This window comes from Coregonus lavaretus (assembly GCF_964263955.1).
Source record: "Coregonus lavaretus genome assembly, contig: SUPER_35_unloc_1, whole genome shotgun sequence".
Taxonomy (NCBI): Eukaryota; Metazoa; Chordata; class Actinopteri; order Salmoniformes; family Salmonidae; genus Coregonus; species Coregonus lavaretus.
Window position 1 is genome coordinate 1442216 of NW_028167181.1, and position 20136 is coordinate 1462351.

The following is a 20136-nucleotide window of genomic DNA, read 5'->3' on the forward strand; positions in this document are numbered from 1 at the left end:
GTTTATGGATCTGAACATGTTTCAGCTCAGAAAAATCATTCACCTGTGACATCATGTCTAAACCTGTCATGGCCGGGGCTATGCTTTATGGGATAGGTGGATAAGGGTATAGGGGAAGGTTAGTGAGGTATAACAACATGGTGATTACTAGCTGCTTTCATACAGTTTATATGACCTATATGTTCATGGATAGTACAGTACACAACTTTCAGAGATCAATTCTGACCCTAAAAGCGGTTTGAATTCAAATCCAAACAGAAGCTTACCAGGTCCTTCAGGAGATAGACCAGTGTATTATAGAACGGCTACCAGCTGCTCCTTACTGAATGTAACTAAGCAAAACATTTTCCTTTCCCCCATTTAGTAAGTTTGCTCTGCTCTTGTTTTCTCTTTGGTATGCCCCGACTGCTTGAATACCTTTTTCTGGGAGGAATTTGCTTCAGGCTTGTGGCTACAAGCACACAGTTGATTGCATCACATCCGCACGAGTGATCTGGCTGGGTGTGTGTGGCTATGAGGCTGTGTGCTCTTAAGGTTTCTCTCTCTCTCTCCTTCGCTTTTTTTTCTCACTCCTTCTCCTTCCCCCACCCGCCCTCTCTCTCATTCTCTCTCTCCTCCTCCTCTCTGTGAGTCTCTAGGTGAGTCAAAAGCAGCCCTGAATCAGGAAGTAGGATGCCATGACAGACATTAGTAGTCAGAAGGAAAGGGCCACCACCACCACACAATGTCACTATGTCTGCTGCTGTTCCTGTCCATGGTAACACTAGGACGAGAGGGAGGAGAGGCCACAGGGAAATGACCCCACCGTCGTTCCTGTTGCTGCTGGCTCTGACAGCCTGCCTGGCTGGGACTGGTAGGTGTGGAGTGTGGATTGGAAAGATCATTTCCCCTTACTGCTCATTGGAAACATCGAGCTTTCATGGCTCTCTCTATACTCTCCTTCTTTCACTCACTTTCTCTGTCTCTCTTCTCTTGGTGTCTCTCTTCTTCGCTTATTTCAGTTTGCCTGAGAGTGTAATAGTATGCTGGAATGTGGCTTATACTGGTGGGTGGCGGCTGCTGAAATATGTGTGGACACGTTTATCTGAAGAGATTGTGAAAGTTCTAGGCCTTTTGACTACATGGTATTCTATCCAGTAGGTCTTACACACTGTATCTGAGTAATCGTTGCTGTATGGTTACATGTGTGTCTTTGAGTTGCTTCGCAAAACTTTCTGATGTTGAATATTTGAATAGCTCTCCTAGAGCTTGTTCACTTCTATCCAAACGGATGTTATTATCTTTGTACATCTCTGTTACATTTCAATTTTATGGTGTAGTGAGGTTGTGAAAGAGGCTGAGTTCACTTCCCGTCTTGCAACAGGTAGTTAGTTACGAATTATAAGAATCAGCTATAAACACAGTGAAACGTTGATGTTCCTGTTTTATTTCAAAAGACCCATCTTCACCAAAAGAACAAGAACATTGTGTTTTGTTAGTAGAAAAACCATTGATAGAAACATTTCGCAATGACATTACCTAGGCCTAATGGCACATTTTGTTCACTCTGTAGTGTATATTATCTCATATGTGTTACTTCTTTATAGTTTAAAGAGTCATAGAGTCTACTGCCAGTATATGTGCCTTGCCTTTTTCACTGTAACCGCTGGCTGGTAACCAAGGGATATGTTTATTTGAAAGGGTTTTTAATGCCATATCCATGTCTCCTCAACACATTAATTGTGAATTACACTGTACATGCCCAAACATTTACAGTAAGATGTGTCTGTGATGCTTCTTGGAATGTCCGGGGTTAACCTACACTCTTAGAAAAAAAGGTGCTATCTATAACCTAAAAGGGTTACTCGGCTGTCCCCATAGAAGAACCCTTTGAAGAACCCTTTTTGGTTCCAGGTAGAACCCTTTTAGTTCCAGCTAGAACCCTTTTGGGTTCCATATAGAACACTTACCACAGAGGGTTCTACATGGACCGCAAAGGGGTACTACCTGAAACCAAAAGGGTTCTACCTGGAACCAAAAAGGGTTCTTCAAAGGGTTCTTCTATGGGGACAGCCGAGCAACCCTTTTTTTTTCGAAGAGTCTGAGAACTGTCTGACTCAGTGTAGTTTGCACATAGTGGAGTCTTTTGTGTATTTTTTATGAATTCTGAATATTCTAAATTGCATAAAATTAGGGTGATGAGTTTGTCCTGGTCAAGTGACCCTGGAAAACTCTTGGCTCTCGTTATACAGTAGGCTTGAGGTCAGGTCGTGTTATAAGGAAAAACTCCTGGCCCTGTGTAGCTTAACCTTTGACTCTTTAATTGCAGTGTTCTGCCAGGATGATGAAGACACAAATACTGTTGAAGATCCAGAAACAGAAAATGATGCTGGTGAGCTTTAGCTGTTAGCTGCTTTCCCCATATTCATACTCCTCCAACACAACCTGGTGGTAATAGTTCATAACTGTCACTTTCCAAAGGGTTTGGCATAAGATGTGCTTGTGTTGATACTTTTCTCAATGTCTCCAGTGATCCCAACTGTAAGTGATGCTACCCCCACACCAGAACCATACGTATCAACTGAGAGTCCTTCAGGTGAGGTTACACCTGTCTCCATTACACAATTCAATGACCTTATCTCCATTAGAGCCTTGCATGACAAAAAAAAAGGGCCTCTGGTTTTTCATTTCATTTTATGTCATTTCAGAGGGATATGAGACCAAAGCTGAAACTGGTTCTGGAGACAGTCCAGGTGTAAATTTACAAGGTATATTACATCAGTACATTAGCACTTTGTGACAACTGCTGATGTAAAAGGGGCTTTATAAACTGGGTGGTTCGAGCCCTGAATGCTGATTGGCTGACTGCCGTGTTATATCAGACCGTATACCACGGGTATGACAAAATATGTATTTTTACTGCTCTAATTACGTTGGTAACCAGTTTATAATAGCAATAGGGCACCTCAGGGGTTTGTGGTATATGGCCAATATACCATGGCTAAGGACTGTATTGAGGCACTCCGCGTTACGTCATGCATAAGACCAGCCCTTAGCCGTGGTATATTGGCTATATACCACACCCCCTCAGGCCTTATTGCTTAATTATAAAATATATTTGATTGATTTGATTGATTGAACACAAACAACAAAATGTATGTAGTGTTTAAGAAAATAGTGTATTAGAAATTATTATTGAGATGGTGAAATAATTTCAGAAACATTGCAGACATGTTGGTGTTACATCAGTTTCCAAACATGATGGTCCCTCTTCCAGACGAGGATAATCTCAAATCCTCTGAAGCGCCGCTCGAGGAAAGTCTGAGTCACACCTTCATCCTGGTTCCTGTTGTTCTGGTGGTCATAATAATCGCCATGGTAGTAGGCATAATCATAATCAACCGAAGATGGAAACAAAAAGAAAAGAGCAATTCCGGTAAGTCATGAGAACTGTGCTGTAGCTGGAAATGTGTCCACATGACAAGAAGCAACAGGCCACATTCTCATACACCATGACAGATCTGCTTATGACTAGATGTACTGTACAATTCAGTCATCCTTTTCATTGCATGGGTACATTACAATACTATGACAAGTGAAAAACTGCTTTGAGTAGGGGTATGTTTAGCTTTGTGCATACTTATTTAGGATAGTGTGTAGGCCCACAGTTTTATACTCAAGCAAAATGCAATATACAATGTATGAGTGGATATTGTTAATGTACTTTGACATTACTTCATTAGATGTTGCATGATGTAGCTTATAATTGTGGTTTCCTATTCCAGATAATGTGGAAGAGGATAAATATTTGCATGGTAGCGACGACACAGAAAAGGTTCCAATGTAAGTATTGAACACTGCTCTATGAGTTGATATCTAGGCTACTGCTGTCTTGACTGTGCATTCTATACATTTCAACTTGCAGTCGCTTAAATTAATTCTGTTTTCCTTCGTATGATTTTGACTTCACCTTTTCTCAGCTCTACTTGTTATTTCCTGTTTAGAAAGAAAGACGTTGAGGAGTTTGAAACAGCTGTGTGTGTGTGTTCCGTGTGTGTGTCTCTGTGTGTGTGTGTGTGTGTGTGTGTGTGTGTGTGTGTGTGTGTGTGTGTGTGTGTATGTGTGTGTGTGTGTGTGTGTGTGTGTGTGTGTGTGTGTGTGTGTGTGTGTGTGTGTGTGTATGTGTGCGTGTGTGTACTCTTTTTCTCAACAAGTTGTTTAACACAAACACACATGCATCAGTCTCTCACATCTGGCATACAGTATATGGTCAAGAATTGTCATGTGTGAATTGAAGTGTTTACACATTAGCCTAAGAATTTATGAAAGAGCATTTTAGCAGAAATATGGCAAACCTCAAGTTCCTCCTGCTATGATATGACACCTTGTCCCTGGTAACCAGCCTCCATGTGAGAATGTATGGTATGACTAAGTTATCTTTAGTGTAAGAGAAAGACTAACATAAAGGAAATAGCCATAAAAAATAAATCTCCCGTCAACACTTTACACTGCACATGAATGCTCTCTCTCTAAGCCAATCATGTGTCCATGATGACTTTAAGGCATTGACAGAAAACTATAATCAATGAGGAGAGCGCCCTCCTGTGAGAATCAGCAATACTACCACTCAAATGGCTTTGAGTAGAAAAGCATGTCAAACTCTATTGGAGGGAAGGACAGTGCTAATTCAAATACGAACCGTTTTGGCTGAAAACCAGTGAAAACTAGCATATTCCTAAGAAGTTTCATGTGAGACCAGTACATTGTGTGAGAAACACCTCAACTGTTTTGGATTGTCTTTACACCTCAACAGTGGATGTTTGTATTTTTTCCTTCTACACTCCCTTCATTTTAGTCCCTTTATTTTGTCATTTTCTAATGTCAAAACATTCAAATGATGGACTGACTATGTTGGCTGTTTTCCAGGCCCATGTTTGAGGATGATGTCCCCTCTGTGTTGGAGATGGAGATGGAAGACCTGGAACAGTGGATGACTAAAGATGGTGAGTCATCTAAAACCCTAAAAGAAAAACGTATAGCAGCCCACTAATAATGATCTTTGAAAAGAATGTATAACTGGAACAATCTGAGTTGAGTCTGTAACTCTTGTACATTAGTTGGCAATAGTCGTCCTAGTTCTCCAAGCATTAGACTACTATTGGTTTACAATAAGAAGATATGTCCGTTGTAAATTCTGTTGATTACTCACTCCTGTTTGTATTATTAATTTAAATGAAATGTGGACATTTGTAATCATATACCTTTCCCTGATAAATGTTGGTTGAATATAACTTTTCTCCAATAGAGGGCGCCATTGTATAATGTGTTGCTGAGCCATTGCAAGCGTGATGATAGCGTTCATACATTTTTTTTTTTTTTTTTTTTTTTTACCTTAATTTAACTAGGCAAGTCAGTTAAGAACAAATTCTTATTGACAATGACGGCCTACCAAACGTCAAAAGTGCTCCTGCGGGGACGGGGGCTAAATTATAAATAGAAATATAAGACAAAACACATACGTGGACTAGACTGGAGTCAATTCATTTTATATGTGCACTTTAAATATCTAAGTACATACTAATAGGAGAGCTATTCGTAGACAATACATGTCTATATTGTTTGTGACTTATACAGGGATATTATATTCGTCCCATGAGTTGTCTATTTGTTTTTTTAGGTGGAGTTCGAATGGACTCTGGACAAAGGATCTAACATGAGATCATGGTAAACGACATCTGCACACAAGTTAACGCTATAGTAGTCAACTCTACTGTAATTTGATGGTTTGTGTGGCAACGCTGCAAGATAAGACAATGGGCTCTATTCAATCTGTATCACTGAAGCGTTACCGATTGCGCAATATAAATGGTAATTAAGGGTCATTCCCGATTTAGCCGAGATGTGTAGCGTTTACCGTGAATGTAGTCTCCGCTAAAGCGGGAACATTGCCTTTAAATTTCAATTCTCCGTAATGCTGAACTTCTGTGATATGGATTGAATAGAGCCCAAGGTGGTGACTGATGAATGCGTCAGTCACACCCATCAATACAACTCAGGAACAGGGAGGGAGGGAGGACAGCCTGGTGATGACATAATGTGTTGTCCTGGTGACATAATAACATGACCTGCTGCTGTTGATGTGGGTTGACCTGTACTGCTGTTACTGTAACATGAAACTCAACAGTCTGTCATTTGATTAAGATAAAGGATCTAGGATCAGTTTTGCCTTTTAGATCATAATTAATAAGATGGACATGGATGGGGAAACCTGATCCTAGATCAGCACACTTACTCTGAGACACTGTATAAATACAGGCCTTGGTCAGTGGAGTCTGCTGAGGGGAGGACGGCTCATAACAATGGCTGAAACGGAGCAAATGGAATGGAATCAAACACCTGAAAACCATGTGTTTGATGTATTTGATACCGTCCCACCTGTTCCGCTCCAGCCAGAGCCCCTCCTCCCCAATTAAGGTGCCACCAAACTCCTGTGCTTGGATTATGACGTAATTCTCTTAAATAAGCATAATCAACCCTCTCTCATCATCATAAACCATCAACCTCAGCACCATATCGTCACAGTTAATGTTCTACATTAGAGATCTACCATTATAATTCTCCTATGTAAACTTCATTTTAACACGTTGGTCACTTCAGATTATAGCTTCACACTCATTCCCCACCATGATGAGCGGACGCAGGGTTACATCTCGCTCATTGTTTGTAATCAACAGTCTTGTTGTACTGGCTTTACAATGGAGGCGACACAGAATTACAGATTGCCCATTGACCTTGACGTAATCACCTCATACATACATACTCATCATGCGCAGGTATTTAGCAACAGTCATTGATTTTTTTCCTTTTATTTTTGGTGTATTTGACCAGTTTTTCGCCACAATTCCGTGATGTAAGTCACTCTGGATAAGAGCGTCTGCTAAATGACTCAAATGTAAAATGTAAATGTAATATCCAATTGCGATCCAATTACGATCTTGTCTCATCGCTGCATCTCCCCAACGGGCTCGGGAGAGACAAAGGTCGAGTCATGCGTCCTCTGTAAACACTACCCGCCAAACCGCGCTTCTTACCACCAGCCCGCTTAACCCAGAAGCCAGCTGCACCAATGTGTCGGAGGAAACACTCTCAACTGACGACGGAAGTCAGCCTGGCCCGCCACAACAGTCATTTCTGTTCCCCCTGCATAGTTTGTTTTGATACGTGGTGGCCACACACATACACACACACACACACACACACAAATACAGACACAGAGCGAGACAGACTCTCACATTCTCATGCTTCTATTATCTCTCTGACACACATACTTACATGCACAGAAATATACACATGAAGGCACAAACACATGGCTCACTTACTGACATAAGGGCACACACACACACACACACACACACACACACACACACACACAGTGGCTGCTGAACTCTGTCCCCTAGTCCTCCTCTGTACCCATCGTAACCTTGTAACCCTCTGAAGCAGGAAGAGTCCTGACATCTGTTAGCGATTACCACAGGCATGCATGGAAGTGTGGCGCAACAGGGCTTAGGGATGGCCTCTTGTTCTCTCTCTCAGAAAGGCTGGGAGGGTCAAGGTCCATTAGACTAGCTGTGAGCTCACGTCATTCACACACAGCTTTATTTCCCAGGGTTCTGTTGGTTTGCAGCGTGCCATAAGGGTGGAGGGTCATAGACTACTCTCGGTTAACTATGTAGGGCAGGCCTACTGTAGACCAGTGGAGGCTGGTAGGAGGAACTATAGGAGGACGGGATCATTGTAATAGCTGGAATGGAATTAATAAAACTGTCAATAAATCCTTATAGGAAACAACAGATATGTACAGTTGACTTGTATGTAGTTACTGTACAGTAGGTCAACAATAGGGCATGCCGTCTACAGCAGTGGAGGCTGGTGGGAGGAGCTATAGGAGGATAGGCTCATTGTAATGGCTGGAATGGAATTAATGGAACAGTGTCAAACACATCAAACACATGGAAACCACATATTTGACTCCACCAGCCTCCACTGCTGTAGACAGCATGCCCTATTGTTGACCTACTGTACAGTAACTACATACGAGTCAACTGTACATATCTGTTGTTTCCTATAAGGATTTATTGACAGTTTGTAGTAGACTAGAGGATCAACATGCAAGCTAATGTATCTGATAGCGACATCATTTTAATTCCTTCCCAAGGACCTTTGGCTTGTGTGTTACATACTGTAGGTCAGAGGGTCTGGTGTGACAACCAAACGAAAGTAAAAACATCACGTCACTCCTTCCAATGAAGGACGTTATTCTATTGATTGTATGAACATGTACTGAATGTAGTTGCATGATGTCTCTCTGTCTGTCTGTCTCCTCTAGGCTACTCCCTAAAGAGTTATGGAGTCAGTCAATTCTCTCTCCCAACGGTCCTCTTGCTGTACTGCCTGTGACAAAGGACATTTCCCCATCGCAGGGAAGGACATTCTGTTACCCAGCAGCACTGTAGGCTTCTTCTATTAATGTCAATGTCAAAGCAACGTCATCAACCAACCACATTGACAACAAGAAAGCAACACCGCCACAAAAGTGACTGCAAAAAACAGGAATTGCTGAATTTATTTCCCATTTCAGCATTAAAAAAAGACAAGTAACAACCAATGCACAAGTTAAAAGTTTATAGAACGTAGCATCTTAAAATCTGCGCACTCCACCCTCAACTGTACTTTGGTATCGACTCCATGGAGAAACAGTGTGTGGCAATAGTCCTTTCACTACACGGGTCCTGATTGTGGTCGGCCTAATAATGAATGCTTTTTGCAACGCCATCAACTCAGTACTGTGCCTTTTAGTCATTGTTTCAAGTTCATATACACTTTTTATGTTATTATCTTTTGTATTCAGCTGTCATGCAGTGAGAGAGGGAAGCAGTGAGAGAGGGAAGCAGTGAGAGAGGGAAGCAGTGAGAGAGGGAAGCAGTGAGAGAGGGAAGCAGTGAGAGAGGGAAGCAGTGAGAGAGGAAGGAGTAAAACACAGGAGGTTGATGTCACCTTAATTGGGGAGGACGGGCTTGTGGTAATGTCTGGAGCAGAATAGGTGGAATGGTATCAAATACATCAAACACTTGGTTTCCATGCGTTTGATGCCATTCCATTTGCTCCGTTCCAGCCATTATTATGAGCTGTCCCTCCCTCAGCAGCCTCCTCTGGAGTAAAAAGTATAAAACAATTGCTGAAAGCAGGTGCCGGAGGCCATGTTCTGACACCCAGACAACAATATCATAATTTAACCTCCAATGATCCTACAGGCCCTCCCCTTTACAACACATAAACACATTCAATGCCCACAGTAAAGGCCATACCAGATGGTATATACCCTTATTCCAACTGCCAACTAACCCAATCCCATGATAGATATGATGGCTCAACAAATGTTTATGCTAACGACTAGCTAGTGTTTCCTCCTCTCCTCTGCGCAGTACCTTCTGGTTGTAGTACACTGACTGGATATGGATCTCTCTCTCTCTCCCTCCCTCTCTCTCCCTCTCTCTTTCCCTCTCTCTCTCCCTCTCGCTCTCTCCCTCCCTCTCCCTCTCTCTCCCTCTCTCTTTCCCTCTCTCTCTCTCTCGCTCTCTCTCTCGCTCTCTCACTCTCTCTCTCTCTCTCTTTCCCTCTCGCTCTCTCGCTCTCTCTCTCGCTCTCTCCCTCTCTCTCTCTCACTCTCTCTCTCTCTCTCCCTCTCGCTCGCTCTCTCTCTCTCTCTCTCTCTCTCTCTCTCTCTCTCTCTCTCTCTCTCTCTCTCTCTCTCTCTCTTTCCCTCTCTCTCTCCCTCTCGCTCTCTCTCTCGCTCTCTCGCTCTCTGTTTCCCTCTCTCTCTCTCTCTCACTCCCTCTCACTCTCTCGCTCTCTCTCTCACCCTCTCTCTCTCTCTCTCTCTCTCACTCCCTCTTGCTCTCTCGCTCTCGCTCTCGCTCTCTGTCTCTGTCTCTCTCTCTCTCTCTCTCTCTCTCTCTCTCTCTCTCTCTCTCTCTCTCTCTCTCTCACTCTCTCTCTCACATACTCCGACTCTAATTACGAAACCCTGCCTGTTGTTTTATGCATGAGATAACTGAGAACTGCTGGTACACTGCTTTGCTTTGGGTCATGTGCATCATGCAACGCTAAAGCTGTTTAGATTTCAAGAGGGATGAGGGAAAGTAATTTCTGAGATAGTCTAAGAGAGATTTTCACCGAGTGCATATTTCAGTTGGGTCGTTATATACAGTGACTGTCTTGTAATGTTTTGCTTTCCATTACTTTCTTTGAGAAACAGTATTTCACAATTAGTGTCAGAACTTTCTAAGCCTGTCATTACTGTTGATGGTACACTGCCTTTCATTGGTTGAATATGTTTTTCCTCCAATAATAGTGGTGTTGTTGATATGCAATCTGAATCTACAAATTCTCATCACATCGATGTATACATTTTATGCTCAGCTCTATGTGAGAGATAGTCAGTATTTTGCAGTAGTTTTCATTGTAAATATGTGGAAGATCATGTATATTTCTTAATGTGTATTTTGTGCTTGATTTGATACAAAGATTGATATTTGCTTATGGTCATAGGAGTGAATTTGGTCCCTCAATCTGTGTTAGGACCTCATACTTAATCCAAGTGTTACAGCAGTAGTTATTGTAATAAAGAGTAATAGTTACAATAAGGAACCAACTGTCCGGCCAACATATTTGCATATTTGTAAATCATCAATAAATCTGTGACACGCTCTTTTGTTTGTGTGCGCGTGCCCATTAATGTGTGCCACTTCGTCTGTCTCTGTGTGCATCACAGGAGGTTGGTGGCACCTTAATTGGGGAGGACGGGCTCGTGGTAATGGCTGGAGCGGAATTAGTGGAATGGTATCAAATACATCAAACACATGGTTTCCATTCCAGCCATTATTATGAGCCGTCCTCCCTTCAGCAGCCTCCACTGGTGTGCGTGTGTGGTAGATCCGGCAGCCCAGACCTCCCATCACCCTCTCTCTATCCTCTCTTCCCTCCATATACCTGATGGACCCTCATTGGATGGTAATGGAATTCATATTAGAGGAGGCTGGCAAAGTGCAGGAAGGACAGATATCCTGCAAAGCAATGCATATCAATAAGGAATAAACGCCAGGAGAAATGGACTCGCTTTTCTCCCCCCTCTCTCTCTCTCTCTCGTTACATCATTACCAATGTGCTGTCTTAAACTACAGCTCAAGGTCTCCCACCAGTGGTTCTGCTTTTCACCTGGACAGTTATAGTGCCAGTACATGGCATATAAACATGTTTTATCTCTTTAGATTATTGAAACATCTGGTGGTTTTGATGAGTGTCTAGAGGAGACCTTTAAAAATCATTTAAGAAGTCTATACATCTACTTAATAAATCTGTCATGAGTGAAGGGGGGGGGGGGGGGGGGGGCAGGGTGGAGGGTTAATGTGACTCCTCCATGTTTTCTTTGTACCCCTATGTCAATACAAATGAAATGAAATGAACATTTGATCAAAAAATAAATACATCTGTCTTGTCAGATATATCTAGTTGATATAGTACTGCACTTGTCAGTACTCTACTGCACACCCCAGGGAAAGGTTGCCCCTAAACACAGACCTAATATTACTTTACCCTATTCGGATTCTGAACTTACTGTAATTGTTAACAGTTGAAATGCAAAACTGATCATAGATCAGCCAATAACTATTATTCTACCACATATTACACTGGAGTAGTAGTTGACCTCAGACTGCTTCATATGTAACCTTCATGACAGCAGTGTATGGTTGTTGACCTCAGACTTCTTCATATGTAACCTTCATGACAGCAGTGTATGGTTGTTGACCTCAGACTTCTTCATATGTAACCTTCATGACAGCAATGTATGGTTGTTGACCTCAGACTTCTTCATATGTAACCTTCATGACAGCAGTGTATGGTAGTTGACCTCAGACTTCTTCATATGTAACCTTCATGACAGCAATGTATGGTAGTTGACCTCAGACTTCTTCATATGTAACCTTCATGACAGCAATGTATGGTTGTTGACCTCAGACTTCTTCATATGTAACCTTCATGACAGCAGTGTATGGTAGTTGACCTCAGACTTCTTCATATGTAACCTTCATGACAGCAGTGTATGGTTGTTGACCTCAGACTTCTTCATATGTAACCTTCATGACAGCAATGTATGGTTGTTGACCTGACTTCTTCATATGTAACCTTCATGACAGCAATGTATGGTTGTTGACCTCAGACTTCTTCATATGTAACCTTCATGACAGCAATGTATGGTTGTTGACCTCAGACTTCTTCATATGTAACCTTCATGACAGCAATGTATGGTTGTTGACCTCAGACTTCTTCATATGTAACCTTCATGACAGCAATGTATGGTTGTTGACCTCAGACTTCTTCATATGTAACCTTCCAGACAGAACTGTATGGTAGTTGACCTCAGACTGCTTCCTATGTAACCTTCATGACAGCTGTGTATGCAAACAAATGAAGGCTATTTCCAGGGCTGTGAGCATAGTTCTCACAGTCAGAGCTAGATTCTGGTTGGACTGGTTTGTGTCATGTATTTGTACGTAGAAGACAGGGCCGCTCATACAAGGTGTTCTGACACAACCTAAACATGACATGAACCTCATGTTGACGCTCACTGATATCAGACAAAGAGATAGGAGATGAGCCAAGACGACAAGACAACTTATTGTGCGTGTGAGAAGAAAATAAGACAAGATGATTAGCTAGCAGTTCTTCTGAGAATTGGGTCAACTGGCAAATAACTTTTCTGTATACAAATGATACAGTATCATTCACTAATAAGTGAATCTACAGACAGATGAATGACGATTCACAGAGACAGATACATCCCTCTGAGATATCAATACATTCACCGTGTCAGCCTTCTGTTTTCTCTGTGTTCATTCTGCCCTGCCAGAACAGAAAAATATACATCTCTGAAATCTCATGAAATCTGTGATATCAATACTGTACATTCAAGTCAAATACCATACCAGCCTTCTGTTTCTCTCTTTGTGTTCACTGTCCTCAGTCTGTTCTGCCCTGTACTGGATCCATAGCTTATTGTACTGTACCATTATCTGGCCTGAGGCATTGTTACTGTCACATCCAATCAATTCTCTTTCACAGCCACACAATCAGCCATGTTTTCCTTTTCCAGAGAGGCTGCGGTGTTCTGAGGCGACCTCTTTCTCATCTCATCATCTTCCTGTTTGTGTGTGGTTTATCTATGCTACCTACTGCACTGAACCAGTGGGCAGAGGGTAAGCACACACAGACACAGTACACACCAGGGAAACAGACGTGTGTGTGTGTGAAACAGAGAAAGTGTGTGTGTGCGTGTCTGTGTGGTATCATCCTCTATAATAGTGACACACTTTTCCTCCAGACCGAGGTCCTCTTAACGAGTCGTGACCGGCGAGAAGTGAAAAGCCCCCTTCCTTCCCGCACTCATCATCAAAGATATGAGATCTCACACTGCACTATGCTGCTGCTGTGTGTGGCACACCGCACCACGCCCGATGAGCAACACATGATCCTTTTCCGGCAATGCTGGGTTAACCCTTTCATTCACAGCAAGAAACCCTGATGCTGCCAACTGAACTGTATTCTTCCTCTGTGAGCTCATTTTACTACTGCACAGGGAAAGGTCTATACAAACAATACTGATGGCCCTATTGTACAGAGTAAGAGCTGTGTTTCCCTATGGTCATGTTGGCTTGTGTGATGGTTTAATCTATTCAAAACAGAGCAAAGAAGTTTCCTGAATGTGGGAAAGCTCTGTATTATTATGATGAAACCCACTTTCCATCCACCATTACACAGACTAGCCACATGACCCCCATCCAACCTAATGGTCAGCAGACAACAGCAGTTCTCCATCACTGACTGTGACCCTCTATTTCTCAACACAACACAGCAGCCCATCAATGGACATTGGGTGTGTGTCAAACTATAAACTCTGCGGGCCTGGAAATACCTTGGCGCAAGTCAAGACTCAGTTCAGACTTTGTGAGCGAGACGAAAGACGTCTGGGATTTGTCATTGGTCTTTAGAAAACATGGGATGTGAATAGAATGGAAAGCAGTGACTATTTCTGAGAGCGGAGTTATGATTTGTAAGAAAAAGGCAAAATGAGAATGCACAGGCCAGGCCCAATTCCAGTGAGTGTCTTAACAGCCAAACGTAGCTGAACACTCTCCAGCAGCACTGGTCTGGATGCTAGTGGTGGAGCAGTCAGAGAAACAGATGGAAGCCATTTGTTGTGTTTTTTTCTCTCTAGCTGTGGTCTGGACAGCCTAGCCTAGGCTCCATGCTAATCGGAGTAATGTGTGCAGTTATGTGAGGAATATCCCTGTGTAAATTGAGAATCGTCACAGCAATAAGCTGTGTCCTGTTGTGTCCCTGTCCAGAGGTTTAACATACAGAGCTGACATTTTTAAACGTGTCTATCATTGATGGATTCCTGCCGTGTTCTAAATGTTCTATTGAGTCTGGATGTCCTACAACAATGTTATTCATTTCTCCTCATATTCCGCAACTCTATGTTGCCCTATGCGATGTGGTCTAACCACATAACTCCAACAAATCCTTTGCTATTTCAATGTGAAAACTAATATGACCATACTGATTCCTCCGACTTTGTCTAGATACTCAAATAAACCTAATGTACTATTAAAATATGAAGACAGTCAAGGCAGAGGGACTTTTCAACTTCCACATAAGGAATCCCTGCGTGTGGAGGTTTTAACCGCCAGGCTGCTCTGCTATCCACAGAGGCTCTTCGTTTATTTGTGTCTGCCTGGCCTGGAAAAGCTCTCCCTCACTCACTCTCACTCTGAGGCATATTATTCAGCTTTCGTTGGCTCAGTGCCCGTGTCAATTCCATGCTCCTCAGAATCACATTCTTTGGCGCTTAGTGATATCTCAGGCCTTCAGACTCGTTCCCCCTGGCAGATTAAGATATGGACATGGAAATGACCGTAAAACAAAGCAAAACAATGCCGGGCACACAGCCGCTTCGCTTCAGCGCTGTGCTGGACACTGGTCCAAGAAATAATGTTATGCTCAGATTGGTTGGTATGAATCTCCTGTTGTTATAGACAAGGGTTTTTCACACACATGCATTTCAATTTTCAAGTTTTATTAGTCATATGTACAGGATACACATGGTATACACCATCCAACGAAACCAACATTTCAAGCAGACCACCATAGTCCCTGTGCCCAAGAACACTAAGGTAACCTGCCTGAATGACTATCAACCCGTGGCACTCACGTCTGTAGCCATGAAGTGCTTTGAAAGGCTGGTCATGGCTCACATCAACACCATTATCCCAGAAACCCTAGACCCACTCCAATTTGCATACCGCCCCAATAGATCCACAGACGATGCAATCTCTATTGCACTCCACACTGTCCTTTCCCACCTGGACAAAAGGAACACCTACGTGAGAATGCTATTCATTGACTACAGCTCAGCGTTCAACACCGTAGTGCCCTCAAAGCTCATCACTAAGCTAAGGACCCTGGAACTAAACACCTCCCTCTGCAACTGGATCCTGGACTTCCTGATGGGCTGCCCCCAGGTGGTAAGGGTAGGTAACAACACATCTGCCACGCTGATCCTCAACACAGGGGCCCCTCAGGGGTGCGTGCTCAGTCCTCTCCTGTACTCCCTGTTCACCCATGACTGCATGGCCAAGCACGACTCCGACACCATCATTAAGTTTGCTGACGACACAACAGTGATAGGCCTGATCACCGACAATGATGAGACAGCCTATAGGGAGGAGGCCAGAGACCTGGCCGTGTGGTGCCAGGATAACAACCTCTCCCTCAACGTGATCAAGACAAAGGAGATGATTGTGGACTACAGGAAAAGGAGGACCATCATCAACAAACTATCATGGTCCAAACACACCAAGACAGTCGTGAAGAGGGGACGACAAAGCCTATTCCCCCTCAGGAGTCTGAAAAGATTTGGCATGGGTCCTCAGATCCTCAAAAAGTTATACAGCTGCACCATCGAGAGCATCCTGACTGGTTGCATCACCGCCTGGTATGGCAACTGCTCGGCCTCCGACCGCAAGGCACTACAGAGGGTAGTGCGTACGGCCCAGTACACCACTGGGGCCAAGCTTCCTGCCATCCAGGACCTCTATACCAGGCGGTGTCAGAGGAAGGCCCTAAAAATTGCTAAAGACTCCAGCGACCCTAGTGATAGACTGTTCTCTCTGCTACCGCATGGCAAGCGGTACCGGAGCACCAAGTCTAGGTCCAAAAGGCTTCTTAACAGCTTCTACCCCCAAGCCATAAGACTCCTGAACAGCTAATCAAATGGCTACCTGGACTATTTGCATTGTCCCCCCCACCCCCTCTTTTTACACTGCTGCTACTCTCTGTTTATTATCTATGCATAGTCACTTTACCTCTACCTACATGTACATATTACCTCAATTACCTCGACTAACCTGTGCCCCAGCACATTGACTCTACCGGTACCCCCTGTATATAGCCTCGCTACTGTTATTTTATTGCTGCTCTTTAATTATTTGTTATTTTTGTATTTTTCTTATTTTTACTTATCTATTTTTTACTTAACATTTTACATTTTAGTCATTTAGCAGACGCTCTTATCCAGAGCGACTTACAGTGCCTTAGACCACTGCGCCACTCAGGAGCAGTGGTCTTATTTTTCTTAAAACTGCATTGTTGGTTAAGGGCTTGTAAGCATTTCACTGTAAGTATTGTATTTGGGCATGTGACAAATAACATTTGATTTGATTTGAAATGCTTACTTGCAGGTTCCTTCTCGAAAATGCAACAATAAAAAAAAATATATATATATATATAATAATACGAACATAAAGCACACCCACTTTGTATGAAATATAAGACACATTAGCTAATAGACTGGACAAATTATATAAAAACAACCATATTAATTATAATAGCTCCACAGTACACATTCAAGCAACTATTTCGGACGTAACATGTTTGCGTCGTTCTAAAAAATGTAATCTGTCATCGTCATCATCCTGCGACTACCCACTCTCTACTACTCCGTTAACGGAAAAGCGAGAGCACTCTCGCTTGAGGTAGCGGAGAACATCAAGGCGATAAGCTCTGTCTAATTTGCAGCTAATTCCCCTTAGTGCTGGTCGGACACGGACCATACACCATCCCTGAGTGGATTTTTGTCTGTGGGTAACCAGAACTGTTGGACGAATATAAACATGTTATAATTTCGCGTCATATCTAAGCAGAAACGAAAGTATTGAGAGTGGTATCCGAGGTTAGCCAGTTGGCTAACTGGGAAGGTTGCCTAGCTAGCTACTGCTGAGAAAATACGAAGCGAAGCGAGACCCCAGCGGCAAAAAGGGCCATCGACGTGAGCTGTATCCTGAAGAGGAGCCGGAGTCCATTTTGCTGGGTTCTACTCTGATAATTTCGGAGGTAAGAAGTACAAGGAAACGGGTGGTCCCTTAGAAATCGTTACAGCAGAGCGGTGGGCCAGACAGCCAGCAGCAGAATGGTTAACTAACGTTAGCGAGATAGCTAGCAATTCCTTGCTAGCCAGCTGCAAGAGTGTTTCTCACTACATGAAACTATTTGTAAACATCAGCTTTACATATACATTGTGAATTCAATGTGGTAATGTGTGTTTTCAGACGCAATTAAATGGATACATTAGTTATAAATTACATGACCACCTTGACCTAGCTAATGGGGCTAGCTACCAACCATCTGCTGGACTTTAACTAGCACTAGCTAGCTATCTTGCTGCCAATCAAGAAAATAATTGCACGAAAAACAAGTCTCACGTTAATTTTGCTTGTTTTGTTTCTAGTATGCTAACGGTATGTTAGTGTTGTCTTATAATTTAAGTGATTCGCCTGGAGAGTGAGTTAGCTATCCAACTAGCTTGCGCTGCACTCTAAGTCAAGCTAGCTAGCCAGTCTCCTTTTGTTATGCTATTGCTAGTCATCCAATTTCTGATAGCATAACATCTTGACTTACTCGCTACAACACGGCATGCAAGCACAAGAGTTTGCAAGAGCTGACTTTTGAATTAGATACCATCGCAAGCCAACGTTTATCGAATTGTACTTTATCTAATTGTATTTCATTTTGCTTAGTGTTGGTAAAGCAAGGTAAACGTGTTGGAGTGTATCTTACGAGCAGCGAGAAACTGCGCCAGTGTGAGCCGAGCACATGCTCCTGGCAATGGCATCAGACAGATAACGTTCAGTTCGAGATTGTGAAGCGAGGATAACAACTATTTATTTGGAAATGTGCAATTTCATATAAGCCATGCATAAAAATAAACACGTGCTAACTATACATCTAGCTAATACAGCAATATCTGCACACCTAGGTAAAATGTCCAAGCACAGTGAGTTCTCATATTGGCTAGTTATGTGTTTAAATTGCCAGCGATAATGTTGTTGTCACTTTGCGATGTCATGTTTACGTAACCTGTATGAGAAGCTTTGCAAACGTATCAAAATAGCCTTGATTCCGAACCGGAATAGTTACAAAAACTAGCCAAAGTGGGCACGGTCCCATTAAAATGATGGGGAGTGAGAGATGGGGTAGGTTTGATGTGCAGTTTGGAGGTAACTACTGTTACCGTCCCAGTATCACTAACTGTCATACTTGACTGAGTTGTCACTGTGGCCCAAGTAAAGTAAACGGTGCATTTCACAAATTGGTGTCAAATCTGTTATGAAAGACTATAGGGTGTAATGTGGCAATGCCTGCATTTTAATTCTTATGTAATCACTATTGTCAAATGTATTATCATTCTTCCTGTATGTGACATTTTCCTTGTGAAATGTACCTGATGACTCCTCTCTAACCCTGTAAGGATATGTGATGCAGAATTTAGGAATGTTAACAAGACACCAGTTGAATAGTCTTTTTTTCTCTCTGGCATTTGGCAGTTCTCCCCTAACAAATCTGGGCCCCATGAAAGGCTGCCTATAGTTCCTCAAAATAAAGGTGTAGGCCTATAACAATGCATTGTCCTGTAGGCAGGAACATACTGGTAGTCTCTACAGCCAGTTTATTTATTCTCAAGACTCGCTGCTGAGGGTTCTCATGCAATCTGACAGTTCAGTGTGGTCTCATTTTGTGTTACCCCCTGCACAAGACAAGACAAATGAAAGTGAAATTAAAATGAGGAAAGTAAGATGAAGGAAACCAAATGGTTCAGGGTCGGAGATGGATTGAAGGGAAGGAAGGGCAGTCCACTTAGCTTGGCATACCCCTGTAGATCCAGGGCCCTGTCTTTCTTTTTCATTTTCAAATGATTCCTTTCTTTCTACACTCCCTCAGTGCTCTCCTCTTGCTCTCTTTCTCCCTCAGTCCCTCTGTTTCTTCATAAGGCATAGAGCCTCTCTGCTCTCTCCCTGTACAGGGAGTCCTCAAGAACTCGTGGAAGCTCAGGCCCTCCACAGACTAACAGAGTGGAAGAAGAGAGAGAAGCGGGAGGGAGAGAGAAGGCCCTTAAGGTCTCCAAGAGATCTACAAAATAATACAGTGCTCTCCTCCTCTCTAATGAAAGCCAGGAAGTGGGACAGCTGAAGGGATGTTTTTCTCTGAATAACAGCTTTTTCACACTTATTGTGGTGGTGATGGAGAATATGGAGGCTGTTGGTAAGAGATGAGTAATGGGACACACTCATTCATGTTCATGAATCCGAATTGTTTACGTGGACTGACTGGATGTTTCTTTGAAGGCCTCTGTAATTCTAAGCCTACGGCCTGGTTATTAAATTGCCCACTCATTTAATACCCTTTGGTGTCGAGTGGTGATTTATCCCAAATAATTGCTGATGCTCTCACAGCATAAAAACATGTACACACACGATTCTCCATCAGTACAGTTTGTGCTTGGAATCACCAAGGTGATACTGCCTGTCGCTAATCAATAAGAGTAGCCGACATCTTATACACACTGGTCATGTAACTTACAGACTAGTTATGTCACTTAGCCTAGTTATGTAATGTATAGCCTAATTCTTACTCACTTCAATGCCTGTGTGGTTGCTTAGTGAGGTTAACCTCGTCAACAGTGGCTTTTCTTTGGTCTATACCATT

At 42.8% G+C, this 20136-nt stretch overlaps 1 protein-coding gene and 1 long non-coding RNA gene across 6 annotated transcripts in view; both read left to right on the forward strand.

The window, feature by feature from the left end:
- The first annotated feature begins 636 nt into the window (after positions 1-636).
- tmem154 (transmembrane protein 154) overlaps positions 637-20136 on the forward strand; it is a 633868-nt gene continuing 614368 nt past the window's right edge. Inside the window, exons 1-9 of one of the 4 annotated variants that reach the window (XM_084188569.1) lie at positions 641-853; positions 2309-2371; positions 2510-2575; positions 2688-2747; positions 3209-3415; positions 3765-3822; positions 4906-4982; positions 5657-5703; positions 8366-10747. In XM_084188569.1, coding sequence (XP_084044695.1) covers positions 733-853; positions 2309-2371; positions 2510-2575; positions 2688-2747; positions 3209-3415; positions 3765-3822; positions 4906-4982; positions 5657-5691 — 687 coding nt within the window. In that variant the 5' untranslated portion in view covers positions 641-732 and the 3' untranslated portion in view covers positions 5692-5703; positions 8366-10747. Of the gene's footprint in view, positions 854-2308; positions 2372-2509; positions 2576-2687; positions 2748-3208; positions 3416-3764; positions 3823-4905; positions 4983-5656; positions 6703-8365; positions 10748-20136 lie in introns of those variants that run through there. The other 3 variants (XM_084188570.1, XR_014610669.1, XR_014610670.1) reach the window with 3 other exon arrangements.
- LOC311109990 overlaps positions 17140-20136 on the forward strand; it is a 65366-nt gene continuing 62369 nt past the window's right edge. For both annotated transcript variants that reach the window (XR_014610656.1, XR_014610657.1), the window contains exon 1: positions 17140-17487. This is a non-coding gene — a long non-coding RNA (uncharacterized lncRNA). The remainder of the gene's footprint in view (positions 17488-20136) is intronic.